General features: G+C 39.6%; 1 protein-coding gene across 5 annotated transcripts in view; it reads left to right on the plus strand.

The window, feature by feature from the left end:
• Window positions 1–15,412, plus strand: part of OGDHL (oxoglutarate dehydrogenase L) — a 46,714-nt gene continuing 31,302 nt past the window's right edge. Inside the window, exons 1-4 of one of the 5 annotated variants that reach the window (XM_088059824.1) lie at window positions 1–122; window positions 4,420–4,654; window positions 11,314–11,487; window positions 14,658–14,760. In XM_088059824.1, the coding sequence (XP_087915950.1) occupies window positions 4,448–4,654; window positions 11,314–11,487; window positions 14,658–14,760 (484 nt within the window). In that variant the 5' untranslated portion in view covers window positions 1–122; window positions 4,420–4,447. The other 4 variants (XM_088059825.1, XM_088059826.1, XM_088059827.1 and 1 more) reach the window with 4 other exon arrangements.

A 15,412-nucleotide genomic window follows, 5' to 3' on the forward strand; every position in this document is an offset into this window, starting at 1 on the left:
GTGCGGCCCCCGCCCCACCGCTCCCGGCGCTCCCTCCCTTCTTCCCTCCCTTCCCGTCCCTTCCCTTCCCTCCCTTCCCTGCCGCGCTCCGCGGATGCGCTGGAGCCTCCGCGCCCCCACAGGTCTGTCCGCGCCGGTGAGGGGCGGGGGGCGGCGGAGCCGGCCGGGCCCGGCCGCGGTGCAGGGCCCGTCCCCGCGCAGGCCCCCGGCACGGCGGGGCGTCTCGCCGTGCGGCTGAGGGGGGGTCGCGCCGCAGACCGGGCCGGGCCCCGCAGCGGGGGTGAGCGGGGCGGCCCGTCCTGGCCCGGGCTCCGGTGATGCCTCAGCCCCGCCGCAGCCGGGAGCGCCTTGACAGCCCGGCAGGCTCGGCCGCCGGTGGCCAGGGTGACCGGGACACCGCGTCCTGGCGTTACGGGGAGGGGCCGGAGAACAAACCCGACCCTCCCAGATCCTCCCCTCTGCTCTCTTGGTAGTCTGGAGTCCGTGGTGGTGTCATCCCTTTGGGGCTGTGGGGGTGTTATCCTTCTGGTACCCGCTGAATGCGTTTTTTCAGGGTAGGGCAATAAATCCGTTAAGTTTTATTGCACCGAGACGCCTCCATTGCCCGGGACTCGCGCTGTGCTTCTCGAGGCCAATGCGCCGCTGGGAAACCTCCCGCAGGTCAACTTCGTGTGTGGAGAATTAGGACTCTCTATACAGCGTAGCATACCTGTGCTGGGGGAAAAGAAACACTTATGCGCGGAGGTATCCCTGAAGTAGCCTTATTTAAGAAGGATATTCCGTGTATCTCTAATTTAAATTATCTATGATAATCTTTTGGAGAAGGTTTATCATGTTCATCCAATTTTTTTTCACTGTCAACCTTGTTTTATTTGAATTGCTCAGTCTTACAAAGAACTTTAAGACTAATCTGTGTGGGTAATGTTCAGAGAAATAACCATGACAGTGGATGAAGAATTATTTTTATGAAATACAGACCAGACTTTTTAACCACCACTTCTTCAGAGCATAAAGAACATTTGTTAACATTTGAAGCAGGGCTTCACCTGTGTTAAGAAACTCAGTAAGGGCACTGGCAATACCAAGAGGATATTGATTCATATGTGCAGTGCATTTATACTGAAAGTGAACGTGAAAAGAGCTGGATAAAAACTTTGTTATCAGAAGTGTCTGCTGCCTGTTTTCTGCATGCACCTGTGACCCTCTAGAAACCTGGGTAGAATAATTCCCAGGTTAATAATAAATAACTGTCTGTGACATTAGGGCACTTCTAGAGGTGGAAGTGCCAAGGTGAAAGCTAGGTTGTTGTTTGAGACACAACAGCTGCAGGAATTTTCAGCTGCTTAGGGCTTTCATTTACTTCCACCATTTTGAGGGTGCTGTGGTGCATTAAATATCACGTTGTTCTTGTGGTTCACTGGTTCTTTCTTATTTTTGACCTCTGGTAGAGATTTAATTAATACCATTCCTTAGGTTGCTCTTAGCTCAGCTTGATCCATTTCCAATCACTTTTTTCATTTCAGGGTTGGTTTGGGAAACATAGTGAAGTGAAACAGTTCTAACTCCTCCTGACTCCTGCATGCTGTCCTGGGTGCAGATTTTTGACTGACAGTCTCAAGGCTGAGTGGGCTGGGATGGTTTGTGATCACGCTGGTGGTCTCTGGTTTGTTTAGCTGCTGACAGCTGACATCTGTGCTGAAGAGCAATGTGTGCAGAAGGAAAAGCTAGGAAGAAGTCAGGGGTTTTGAGTCATATTAATTTGTAACTGGGGTCTGGCTGGAATGACATAGCTCCTATATGCTTTAATAGATTGCATATTCAGTAGTTACTGCTTGAAGTATGGCTCTGACCCCATTTTGAAATTCAAATGGAACCCGAGGGAAGTGACTGGTACCACTTAGAAGTTCTTTGTTTCTGTTATATATTATGTCATTTGCAGCCATTTTCCAGCCTCCCTGACAAATTTTTTCTTATTCTGTTGTGTGTTCTTTGCTAACTTCTAGAAGAAAGAACTACACATTCTTCAGGCAGACATATTATGAAGAAAAAATGTAAAATTACCTGTGCTTAAGGAGCTTGCTGCTGCAGTATGATAAACTGAAAAAAATGTTCCTCTCTTTACCTTCTCTCTCAAGTCTTTACAAAGTACTTTGGGAGAGAGTTGGTAATCCCTTAGGAATGAGTGTATGTGTGCAAAGGTTTTTTGGCAGAGGGTGAGATTTGCATGCAGTAAGGTAGGTGCAATAATAGTGTCAATGAGAGTGGGCACAGACATAAAGTTGTAAGTGCCAAGGTGACCTCTCTGTTCTTACTGTTATAACATGAAGTCTCACCCAGTTTTGCAAAATGACATCATGTGTACTTGCTGTTAAATCTTACAGAAAATTATGTATGCAGACAGTATATGAGCTCTGTCAGTAGTCTTGCAGTCACTGAGCTCTTGCAGGACTTAATCTGCTTCCAAAATGGTGCCAATGGTGTTTGTGTTCCTCCAGTTGCCTGGGAGCCCTGGTCAGAGATGAGTGTTGACACAGGTGATAAGTTGTGATAAGCTTTGGTTCTGTGAAGTGGGCAACGACAAGGGAATATAAGCAGGTAGAAAGTAACACTAATGAGAAGGGATTCAGCATACCAGTAGCTCAGCTGTTGCCAATTTGCTGCAAATGCCAGGTGGAGTGAGGAGAGTGTGTGGTTCTGAGGAGCTCATAGGTTTAAATGAGGACTGGGTGCTAGTTTCAGTGATGCTGCCTTGGAAGAACACTTTCCACATGTCTGGGCACATGGAGAATGTGGACAAGTGCTTCTTTAGAGTATCCAGTAAGTGGATGATGGATGGCTGCTGCTCTTAGGAGCTACAGCTCAGGTCTGCTGGTGGATGAAAGTGAAAAGGCTGCTGGAGTCTTGAAAGAGTAGACAAGGGAATCTGGTATGATCAAGGACAGTTCACTGCTGGGATGATACAGTTAAAGGTAGTGACTAAGAAAATGATCTAGTCATCAGCTTTTAAAATAGATGTTGAGCTAAAAATATGATGCCAGAGAAGAACAAGCAGTAATGATGTTTTATTTAGTAGGAGCCCTCCCTTTTTTTTGAAAAAAGATCAATATTAACATTTAAACTGGATGATGAAAAATATAGCTATTCCTATCCCTTAGAAAATTAGGCATTTTATAACCATGTATTTTGTTTTTTGAAAGCAGACTGTAAGAGGAGAAACAGTGAGAAAATAATTCAGTGGTATTTATATGCAGAAAATGTTTATAAATTTTTTATGGTATTTATTTTTGAATTAGAGATAAATCTTGTAATGTAATAGGTAACATTAAAATTTTTTGTATGAAATAAAATAACAGTGTTGTTTTAAAAAAAACTTTAAAGTTCATTTAGCAGCTCAGTACATTTGTTTTTAGCAATTGCTCAGTCACACCAAGCAACAAAAGACCTTGAGTTTTACCTTGGGGCAAATAAATGATTTCTCCAGATGGATAGCTAAACAAATGAGAGACACTTTGGGAGTTAAATCTGAATTCTACTTCTTCTAAATTAATACCTTATCCATCCTTCATGTTATTGTAGCTTTCTAAATACTTTTAAAATTAAAATAAAATTAATAATTTATGTTCACATTGTTGCTCTTACCTTGCAGTTTTAGCAACTTGAACATTGAGATTATATTATTTTGGGACTAATTGTAAGATGCATTTGTTCTTTTTTATTTTGAAAGTGAGCTCTGATTCTGTTTGCTAGCACTGGAGCTAATGGTGTTCAGCATTCAGAAGATTCAGCCCTTATTGTGGGAGATTGAATTGGAAAACTGAATTTCTCATTTCAAAGTTGCATAGTCTGCTATCCTTGTTACAAAGCTCATAAGAGATCATTGAAGTACAAGATAAATGTTGGCAGTTAGGAAAACAAATTAAAGCGAGCCTTTTCTCAGTGTTCTGCCGTTTGGTTGAAGGCCAATGTCAATATGAACACTTAACTAACACTTGTAATTATTTAGTCAGATCCATTACTCGTGGCAGAAATTTGAGGTAGCAGCTTCTTGTTTTCCACAGCACCTGTGGCTGACACTATTTGCTGATCCCACCCCAGTGTGATTGGGTAAAAGGCTTCAGCTTTCCAAACAGAGAGAAAGCAGTTGGGGTTGCCAGGAGCTCCAGAGGGGTCAATGATTAGCAGCCCCATTTGACCCAGTAAACTGGGCCCAGGGGCAGGCATTACAGTGGTGACTGTTCACCACTTACAGGTGCTGTGAGAGGAGCTGACTGATGGCCAGCAGCTGCCACTCACATGCTAGGCCTGAGCTTTGTACTAGAGCACTGTAGCCAAAAAACTCAGTTTCTGCTGTGAGGCTGAAATGTGTCTGCAATTCATTGTCTGTTTTTCTAATTAAGTTTGGTTTTATTTTATTAATAGACTTGGATCGTCTGGCTAATAAACAAACATGAGTCATCTGAAGTTGTTTGCAGCTGTGCTGAAGAGGCATGGCTTTAAACTTTTGGAAAAGCAGGATATAGCCAGAAGGGCATTTTTACATGGCCAACGGTACGTTTCATCAGGAACCTCACAGCCATTCCTGAGTGGGAGTAATTCCAATTACATGGAGGAAATGTACCATGCATGGCTTGAAAACCCTGAAAGCGTACATAAGGTAAGTCTAAAACATGACTGTAATGCTGGGTTAAGAGTGGAATAGGATTCTTTTACTTTTTTTTACTTGCTTTTTTAATAAAACGTTCAGGAAAAGGTCTTGTGTGAAATGAAAAATGTGAAATTAATTTCCCACCTATTGATTGGTGTAAGATGTGATATTGCAACTATGAAAGTACAGAGGAGGCACGGGCATGGTGAGCAGAGCGGAAAGAATGAGAAGTCCAGGCCAGAAATAGAAAGCTTCTCTGAAACTTTGTTCCTCCATGGAAATGCTGGTCAAGCAGTCAGTTAAGTAATTAGTTATGTCCAGAAGAAGACCCAAGAATAAAATATATCTAATTTTTTGGTTTATAGTAAGACTGTATCAGCGAATATGTTATATTTGACTAGTATGTGTTAATGTTGGTACTTCTAAACTGAAAAAGGTGAATGTTCAGTTGCCTTTGGGTTAAACTATGGAAGTTGTAACCTTAAAACTGAATCTGAAATTGTCAGAATATTCTTCTGAAGCATCTTGAAAAGTAGTCTTTGTTTTGTGTCTCTCCTTCTCTCTCCAGGCAATAGACATTTGTTTGCTTTTCTAAAACCTCTATTACCCAAATCCTTCCTTGTGGACAAAATACATAGGCTTATGTTTTAACAAGCTTTCTGCTGACAAAGAGGGCTCTGTTATGGTGATACATATAGAGTAACTTAAGAAGCTGATGAAAAGTCTGATCAATTCTAAGACAGACAAGTCATTTTCCAAGAAGTAATGTGAATTGTGCCCAAAATGTTTACCAAATTGGTTGTCTGTTCCCTTATTCTCAAGACACGTATATCAAAATGTCACTTAGAAGTTGTTGTTCTAAGTCTGATAATCTGTCTAGAGTGTGAGGAAGTGACGCATGCTGTGGGCAGAAACAAAAAAGGAAACCAAAAAGAGTGTTTTTGTAGCAGTTTTTTTTTTCTTTGGATGTTGTGTATAAATTTAGCTTTGTTCAAAGGTGACATATGCGGTGCCAACTCTGAAGGCTGACTGTTATTCACATAGCAGATTGATCCTAGGTCTTTTATGTTACACCTGAACTTGGGATGGAGAAATCTTCTCCAGGAGTGGCACTTTCTCATCTGACTTTGAGCCCTTGTCCTGGAGCTGCCAGCTGAGCTCCAGCAGTGTGGGGTGCGATAGCACATTGTGTGGGTGCACTGAATTTCTGCAAAGCCCTCATGATGCATCAAGGCTGTGGATCGATATCAACCCTTTTATACTAGGGATGAACTCATGCACAAGGAGTGTGTGGTGACATCAAGGTGACATCTTGTTTTTTGTTGTATTTACATTATATTGGCTTCTGGCTAACTTCTTTCCTTTTAGATGAATGGAATTCCTGGTTCAGCCCCTTTGCAGTAGAGTGCATTTTGTTGCTGGGAATCCCTGCAGGCATCTCTGTGGGTGGGAAGTTCCCCTCGGTGCGGGAGGGGAGCGCGGGGTCCGCCGCAGCCGGGAGCGCTGCCGCCGCCCGGAGCTGGCCAGGGTGCTGAACCGAGGCGGCCGGGAGATGCACACCTGCGCGTTACGGACTGGTGCTCGGGGTAGGCAGAAATACTAAAAATCCTGCCGATAGGCCATCCAACTCATCTGGCAGTTCGGGCACAGTCTGATAATGGGCCCTGTTGAGGTGATGCAGGTTGTGGGTTGAACAGCGAGCAATAAATCGGCACAAATGAGTTGGCAGGGGAATGTAGGGTGTGGGCTAGGGAGTGGATCCCAGGTGATTCAAGAGGCATTTTTGTCGTGGTTTAACTTCATCTGACGACCACGCAGCCACTTGTGCTTTCTCTCTCTCTCTCTCTCTCTCTCTCTCTCTCTCTCTCTCTCTCTCTCTCTCTCTCTCTCTCTCTCTCTCTCTCTCTCTCTCAAACACACACACACGCGCATGCGTGAATGGGGGAAAGAATCAGCAGGGTAGAAGTGAGAAAACTTGTGGATGGAGATAAAGATAGTTTAATAGGGGGAGGAAAAGCTGCATGCACAACCAAAGCAAAACAAAACAAGGAATTTATTCACCAATTCTTGTGGGCAGGCAGCTGTTCAGCCATCCCCAGGACAGCAGGGCCCCAACACATGTAACGGTGACTTGGGAAGACCATCACTCTGAATGTCCTCTCTTCCTTCTTCTTTCCCCATGGTGTGGTTTGGAATATCCCTTTAGTCAGCTGGGGTCAGCTGTCCTGGCTGTGTCCCTCCCAAGTCCTTGTGCACCCCCAGCCTCCTCACTGGTGGTGTGAGGAGCAGAAAGGCCTTGGTTCTGTGTAAGCTTTGCTCAGCAATAACAAAAACATCTCTATATTGCCAACCCCCTTTTGAAATACAAACCAGTTACTGTGCAATTAACTAGCCCAGCCCAGCACAATTATAAAACTGTGAATTCTTTTCTAGGTTAACTGTGTTTAATAAACTTGGGACAGTAACAAACTGAAGTAAATTCACTGTGTCCCTGATTTATGAAGCTTGAAAGAATATGATGGATAGAAGTAATGGATTACAGCTATACTTGCCTAAATTATTAGTTTTTTTCATAGCCAATGAAAAAAGGGGAGGGGGAGAAGAATGCCAGTTAACTTTGTTTCATCAACAATATGAATTTTTGGTTTCTTGAAAACCATCTAATTTCATTAGCTGAAAGCTGCAAATACCTTTCTAAGATTTTTGTTGACAGAAATTGCTCAATTTAAGCTTTCATAAAACAAGTTAAAATGTTAAGGTTTGAAATCACTCTGTGTTCTTAAAAATACAGAAAAATTTGTGCTGTGATTTTGACTGTAAAGTTGTGCATTTGTCACTTGGGTATGGAAAGGAGAGAAAGTGTTGGAAAATAACGTCAAAAGACACCACGTGGTGTTGATTATGGTTTTGTTAATGATTTGGCTTTCTCCAGGCCTCTTGTTTTTGTTGTTTTATTCAGTATGTCCAGCATGGTTTAAGGAATCAGCTTGTGCATTTAGACATTGCATTCTCTTTTGTAATTTTCCTTTTTATACCCTGTTTCTCCTCATTGTTTTTTCTTAGATAACCCTTTTTCAGAGTGGATGTGCCTCCTCATCGATTAGATGGGAAACCTTGATTTTTCCTGGGCTTTAAAAGTTATACTCTATTTACTTATACTTAGAAACTCCAACTAATCAGGGCTGCTGAGCTGCTTTCCCTCTCAGATGATTTGACTGGACATGTCTTCTCACATATGCTCATTTACAGCTGTTTGAAATATGGCTGTCACATTCCAATGAGCACATGCAATGCTTCTAAGAATTTCTCCTTTCTATGTATATCATGGTTGTGTTCCAAGGAATATGCATATATATATACATATATATGAGCTTTTATTCTTTGTACAAATCCATTTCAGATGATTTCCTGCTTTTCCTTGCCTTTTGAATTTCCTATCATCCGAGCAGCCAAAACAACAATCAGAATAAAATGACGTGTGCTCTGAAAAAGGCGTCATTATTTCTCCTTGAAGCTTGGTGTCAGGGCCATAGATCATAAGAGAGAAGCTTGACAAGGCTCAGTTATTACTATCACAAGATTAATTACAAAACTGCATGGTTGGCTATGGAGTACATAATGCCTGCCATGTTATCCTGTGTGCAGCCACTCTGCTGTGAGTGTGTAATCACCTCCTTCGTTTATGGACTAAGAAAAAATGTAGGGGTTTTGCTTTGACTGCATTTTATTAATTCTTTTTTAAATGACATAGTGGTGCTCAATGTGTGTCCTCTAAGACTTGACTGTCCTCACTGCAGTTGATGAATATTGTGATGGCACTAGGAACAGAAATCCCAAACCATCAAGACAAAGCATATGTTGCTACTTGTTATTCTAATTGCGATACTGTTTATTATATAATAGTAAAATGTTGCCACTGAATCACTTGAATTGTATTAAATGATTTGAGAAAATAATGGTTAACTGCAATATAGATTTGCTGGCAGAAGGAAGGAAAATGTATCATCTATCACTATATTAATTTTTTTTGGTGAATGTATTTTGTATTATAAATCTCCTCTACCATTTTCTTGAAGAACTTTACTAATTTAGTTGGGAAGCTGCAGGTTTGCTGTGAGAGCAAGCTGGTCTTCTGTCTGTTCAGTCACGTGGCAAATGCTGTTGCCAAAGACTGACATTGATACACAGAACTTGAAGACTATAATCTGGTATCAATCTTGAAAGACACTACAGAAATTTGTAAAGGCTTTGATGGATGTGTATCTAGTAAAAACTAATTTTCTGTAGCCAAATGATGTATTTTCCCTCCCCTCTGATTAAATGTCAAGGCTGTCCAACAAATCAATAAGTTCAAAAACGTGATAGAAAAAAATAGTCTGGGTCCATTCTGTCTTAGCTGGCTGCATCTTCAGATGGAAAGATTTTCTTTATATTTGTGAGCTTGCATGAAGAAACTGCCCTATACTGATTCTCCTTAAACAGATCACTTGTTGGGCAAGTCTATTTGGAGTTTGTTAACAACTCTCTTAGCAGAGCTCTTGTCTAAAAACACATTCAGTTGTTTGTGGGCATGTACTGTGATAACTTTTACATTGAAATTAAAGGTTTTACTCAACAAAGGAATAGTTATGTTATTATTATCATTGTATGTGTACCATGGTGTTAGAAAAAGTAAGGAAGAAACCTTAACATAAGCAAAGCAAATTCTTTATTAAAACATAGAATGTGAGAGATGTCACAGATCCAAATGTGTGTCTAGAATTTCCTAATTTAATGTTTAACGAAAATTTAAAATTGTGTATGGCCCAAATAATTTCTCCAGTCTAAGTAACTTCAGTAGTTAAACAAGGGATTATAATTGCTTTTCACTAGGGTTTCCAGCCTCTCAGACTGGGTGCTGTGTAGGCATGGAATAATAGTACTGTTCTTAACACAGATCAAGAATGTGTATAGAGAGAATCCCAGATGAAATACAGTCACACTAATAGGCTCTTGTAGACCACTTACAGGATGACTGTACTTCTAATAGGATAACAGAATAACAGACTTCTAATCTCAGTGTGGCTGCCAAGAGGTCAAGGTAAAAAGAATATAGGAAATGGGCATAAATTAGAGAAAGGAGGAGGAATGAATTCTTCATCAGTGTGTCTGGAACTGGCCACCACACATGATCTGTCTGCCTTAATTTGTCAGGGCATATAAAAGTCAGGCTATGTTTAGATAAGCCTGTGGAAGAGCAGGGTGATAAACTAAGTTTACTGTATTTGTATTGATGCAACTTTGTCTGAATAAAAAAATAAGAGGGGTGCATTAAAGCAGTGTTTCTTGGGCAATGGCCTCATGTTAATGATGAAATTCCCACCCACAGGTTGAATGAATGCCCCCACTTCTACAATTTGAACTCGGAAGGTTGGGTAATGTTTAGCTCCTTTATGCTGCCCCTCTCATGGTGTTTCTGAGCACCATAGAGCTGTTAGAAATTTCAGTATGAAGATTTTTTGTTAATGAAAACAAAAAGGATTTTGTAAATATTTTCCTGTCACGCCATGCTTGTATTGCATTATTTTGATTCTTTTGTGTGTTCTGTAATGCATATATTAAGTAATCTTTTAAAAATAATTGCTTTGGGCTACTTTTTCTTTTTTTCTGGCACTTGGTTATTTAAAATGTAATGGAAATCTGCAAGGCTCACAGCCTTGCAGAAATTTATCTTTTGCAGTTCTTCTGTTCCAGTCACAAAGATATGTAGGTTTTTTAATAGCTTCATTTTTTTCTGAGGTTAGCCAATGGGAAGCGTTTTACACAGACTTTCTTCTTTACTGAGTATAAGTGTCTCACATGTTTTGTCCCATTCTGCTGCTCTCTGTTAGCATTCATATATCTGGTACCATTCTAACCTGGCACTGTGACCACCTCATCAGAATGAAAACAGTTCAGGAAAATAAGATTTGGGCATATGTGAGTGAAGTAACTTTTGTAGAAGCACAGAAGGAGATAAAAGAATTTTTTGAATGTTGTGATTCGGTTTTTGAGATAAGTAGTCTAAAATTATGGCTTGCACCTGAAACTAGGCCTGTAATTTTTTTCATGGTAAGGTAACCTAAGGTGTTGAGGGACGGAAATTAGAACAAGAGTTTCACTCAAAAAAACTTTAATTGTTTTTAAAGTTTCTTCAAGAAAAGTTCTTAAGGACTGATTCTGATTTAGCATAATCAGTGAGTATCTTGAAGTACCATAAATTCTATAAATACCATTAAAGGAATGGATTAATTTAGTTTATTAAGATTCTTTGTTTTATAGGCTTGATAGCTCTTTACCAGCAGCATTATATTGTACCCATTATTGGCTGCCTGAATAAACAGCACAATTAAAAAGTGCTGTGTGAATGGGTAATATATGAAGATGCTTTACAGTCCTGTGTGCTGGAGAGTTTTCTGCTGAGCAAGCTTGGTGTAAGAAAGGAGAGGAAGAGTGTTCTGTGTAAATAAAACACACAATTGCTACTGAAACTGGGACATATCAATGCTCTTTTTTTTTTTTGCTGTCTGCTAATGGTGTTTAATACTGTAATGCAGTGAGGTTCCATCTGCAGCTTGAAAGAGCTGCTTTTGGATTAGACTTCTGTTTGAAGTAGTAAATATTTCTGTTTTCTCTGTACATGTTTCCAGTCCTGGGATGTGTTTTTCCGAAGTGCTAACACTGGCCAAGCAACCCATCTACCAGCTCAACTGGAAGGAAAGGGATCATTTCTGCAGAGCCACGGCCTGGCCCCAGCACCAGGGACGGCTGAAAAGGTTGTTGAAGATCACCTTGCTGTGCAGTCATTGATAAGAGCATACCAAGTAAGTGCATTTCGGGGTAGGTGTGGGAAGGCCTCTTCTATGCAGACAACCTTCTTCCTGTGTTCTCATTTGTATTCTGGTCTTAACTATGTCTTGCTTCTGATCCAAAATGCCTTGAGCTAGACAGCTTTTCTTTGCAGCACAGTGTCTAAACATGGAGGTATTGGATTCAGACTGGGGTGATCCTCTGGTTTAGCAAATTCGTAATCCAGATTACCCACACACCTGATGTTAGTCATCTGGTTTAGCCCAGAAGGACTTTATGGAGCTAGAGGTTTGTGAAAGTCTGCCTTTACCTCTGGGAACATTTGTACTACAGTTTTAATCTCACTGCCATTCTTTAAGAAAGGAAGGAATGTACATCTGTGGTGAATCATGAGATTGCTGATTTGAGCAAGATTATAGGTGAAAAGAGGCAGGAGAAATGATGAATTAACCTGAAACTGAATTTTGGGAGACTGACAGTACTGAGTTTTAGTTAACTTTGATGGATTCTTTTAGAGAGCTGTTCATCAAAATCTGTTTTTTTTCAATACTCTGATTTTTAACCCTTTTATTAAATTGAGAAATTAAGTCTAATTTCATTATTTTTCCTCTAATAGAAGAAGGAACTTTGAAATAGGACAGGTTAGGATCGGACTTTGTTAGATGTTTTCCAAATGAAAAAACAAGTTTAAATATTTTTTGTTTAGACTTGTATTTAGTATCTTAGTTTCAATAAAAGGCTTAAAAATTATGTAAACACCCCCCCACACAAAAATAACCAACCCATAAACTGGATCTGTGTTTAACAAAATATTCCACAAGTATTTTTTAAATTAGTAACTTCCCAAGAAGTTTCCAACAGTTTGATTTGAGCAGATCTGTTCCTCCCTGCTCTTAAGTATTTTAAATCCATGAGAGGAATGGAAGAGGAACTTCCTAAAAGACTTTTTTTTGTACACATCGCATTGTCACCATTGAGTTGGAGGGTTGTTGTAAAAGAGTAGAAATGTTTGTGATTATAGAGTATGTGAAATTTTCTTAGAAATAGATATGTAGAAAATAAACAATTTTGCAGTAAAAAATTGGTGAAGTATTAGAGAAAATTGGAGAAAGTTAGGCTGCTTTGACACAATTTATCTGAAAATAATTCAAGGATTGCCATTTTGCTCCCTGTATTTGTCAAGTGATGGAACAGAAATGTCTGTAGAAATGGCAGGCACCCATGTGTCTGCGACAAACAGTCACAGAGGATTGCCTAAGGCAGCTGTCTGCTTTTTAAAAGGTATTTAGTGCCTTCTAAGTTCAGCGTTGAAGGGGTATGATAATTTGTGACCTTCCTTTGCCTGATAAAGAAATGAAATGGAGAAGGATACAGAATTTTCGTTTCTCAGACCTGTCAGTGTTTTATGGTTTTTGTGGTAAACTGCTTTGTGGTCTGTTGAGCTGGACTTTGAGAAGGCAGTTAATCTATTGCTTGTTCTAGCAGAGAGCACTGGGAACACTGAAAGAAGGATTTTCAGTGGGATGTGTTAGCTTAACAAAAGCGAGGCCAGAGAAAGCAAGGTCTGGTTTCTGGTAGTCTGTACTTTGCATTTAGTCATATGGCAATTGATCAAAATTTTCTGTGTATGTATTTTCAAAAGGTTGATCTCTGATTTTTGCAGATGTTACTATTTTCTGTATTCAGTGAAAGTAGTAGGACTCAAGAAAAGATATCTTGATATTGAGGAAAATACTGTCTTTCAGTTAAAGACCAAACTGCTCCTGGAATAATATGGCACAGCATTTACTGGTCTACCTTTCTGGGTTTTGGCATTCCTGCTGATCTTCTTCCTCTTCCTATTAATATTGAAGAGCAGATGTAGCTTAGGGAGGTGAATTCTTTCCTGTTGATGATGTTTGAGACAGAATTGTTTGCTTTGTTCCAGTCAGATAAACTTAGTGCTGCTATAAACAGTCAGATGGCACAGATGTTGCTGTGGGTGTCATTTGGCCTGTCAGAGTTTCATTACTGGTGATTCATGAGATGCAAAGAATCACAGAAATCAAGCTGAGTTTACAGGGCTGGTAGTTCTAAAAAAGATGCTGTATTTCTGGTTTCTTATGACTGGAAACCATTTTGTTATAAACTATCTTGCAAATATATAAAAACAACAGTGTTTTTACAGGTCCCTTCTTGATGAACCACACTGTAATCATATTCTATTACTGTGTGATGCCCTTCATTGTTAATATTGCTCTTTATAATTTTGGGTTTTTTTCAGGGACAGCTAGGATATCAGTAATGTGAATGAAATTCTACCCAAGGGATGCAAATTTGTTGTTAAAAAGAAAAATTATACGGAGATATTGTTAGTATGTTCCTCTATACAGAACTTTAAATTAATTAATTTGGTATAAGAAAGTCACACATAAAAGGCATATTAAAAATTGTTTTATATTTGTGACTCTCTGGGATCAATTATTCATTTCTTCTGTAGCAATGTTATATGATTATTCACTAGTTTATAGCAACTTGTGGCATGCATTAACACCAGTCACAGTGATCATTGAAAGCTGTCTAAATTCCTCACTCAATTTGTGTTCTTCAGTGTCTTGAATATCGATTCTATCAGATCAAATTTCTGAAATTTCATGGATGAAAATAAATGCTGTCAGATGCTATCTAATGTGGTGCAGAGCTCAGGAAGAGTTATCCCTTCACTGCCAATATAAACTACTTCAGCACCAATCTGTTTTAAGTCAACAATTCTGTATTTTAATATACTGCAGGTGCAGAAAGGAGGATTCAGGCAAAAATACAAAATGACTGAATTGGCAAATGGTAAGATCTATAGGTTCATCTTAGTTTCTTAATATTACCTGGAGACTGAGAGTGTACTCTCTAGTAGACTTCTTCACTAAAACGCCAGTCTAATCCCAGTAAAATTGTGTGTCAGACATAACAAAGATTATGTTGTAATGTGTAATTTTTGATAGAGGTATACATGTAATCAGTAATATAATGGTTATTTTTTGTTTTTCTGGAAAACTTGGGGAATATGTAACCCTGTCATCACATTAGTGGTGTTTGCTTCTTCAGCTTAATGGCTGATATACAAACTATGGAGAGATACATTTAATTTTTTCCCCTTGTCTGACTTTTAGTGTGATATCATTTTGCTCTTACTTTCCTCCTTTTACAGATCCGTGGCCATCATGTGGCTCAGCTAGATCCCCTTGGAATTCTGGATGCAGATTTGGATTCATTTATTCCGTCTGACCTTATTACCACAATCGATAAACTTGGTGTGTAAGCTGTGTGCCTTCTCATTTGCAATGCTTGTTTGTGTATCACTGGACTGAGATGATTTAATAAGACATTGCACAGATACATAGAAAGGCTTGAGTTGGAAGAGACCTTAAAGATCACCTAATTCCAACTCCGCTCTGTGGGCAGGGATGCCACATTTCAGGGATGCTTCTACCTTTTCTGCTTGCTGATATCATGACATAGAGCCTTTCAGCATCTGTAAGGAGGCTAAAATTTCAGGATGATGGAATTTCTCCTCTGAGATCACAGGTGAGGTTCCTGTGATTTCATCATCTGATGAATGACTGTTATAAATGCTCTATAAACCTCCTAAATATTTTATTTTTTAACTACACCAGAAATTAATATTAATCAATACATTCTGATAATCTAAATTACTCTTACAGCATTACTGTTCATACTTGTTTGAACTGGGGACATCTGAAGGCTCATCAGTAGGGAAACCAAGCAATATAGCAAGCACTGGGCAGAGGAACTTAGGGTAAATTTCGTAGCAAATTTGGAATCTAATGTCTGATATTTATTCCTTATGTGTACCTTGAAGAAGTCTCTTTGAAGTTATCAAAAGAAAATGTGGGAAGCATAGAATTCTTTACCTGTGGATATAATCCAATGCAGATTATGTCT

The sequence above is a fragment of the Pseudopodoces humilis genome, chromosome 9 (assembly GCF_049639895.1).
Source record: "Pseudopodoces humilis isolate 2021_Gansu_Grassland_sample_001 chromosome 9, ASM4963989v1, whole genome shotgun sequence".
Classification (NCBI taxonomy): Eukaryota; Metazoa; Chordata; class Aves; order Passeriformes; family Paridae; genus Pseudopodoces; species Pseudopodoces humilis.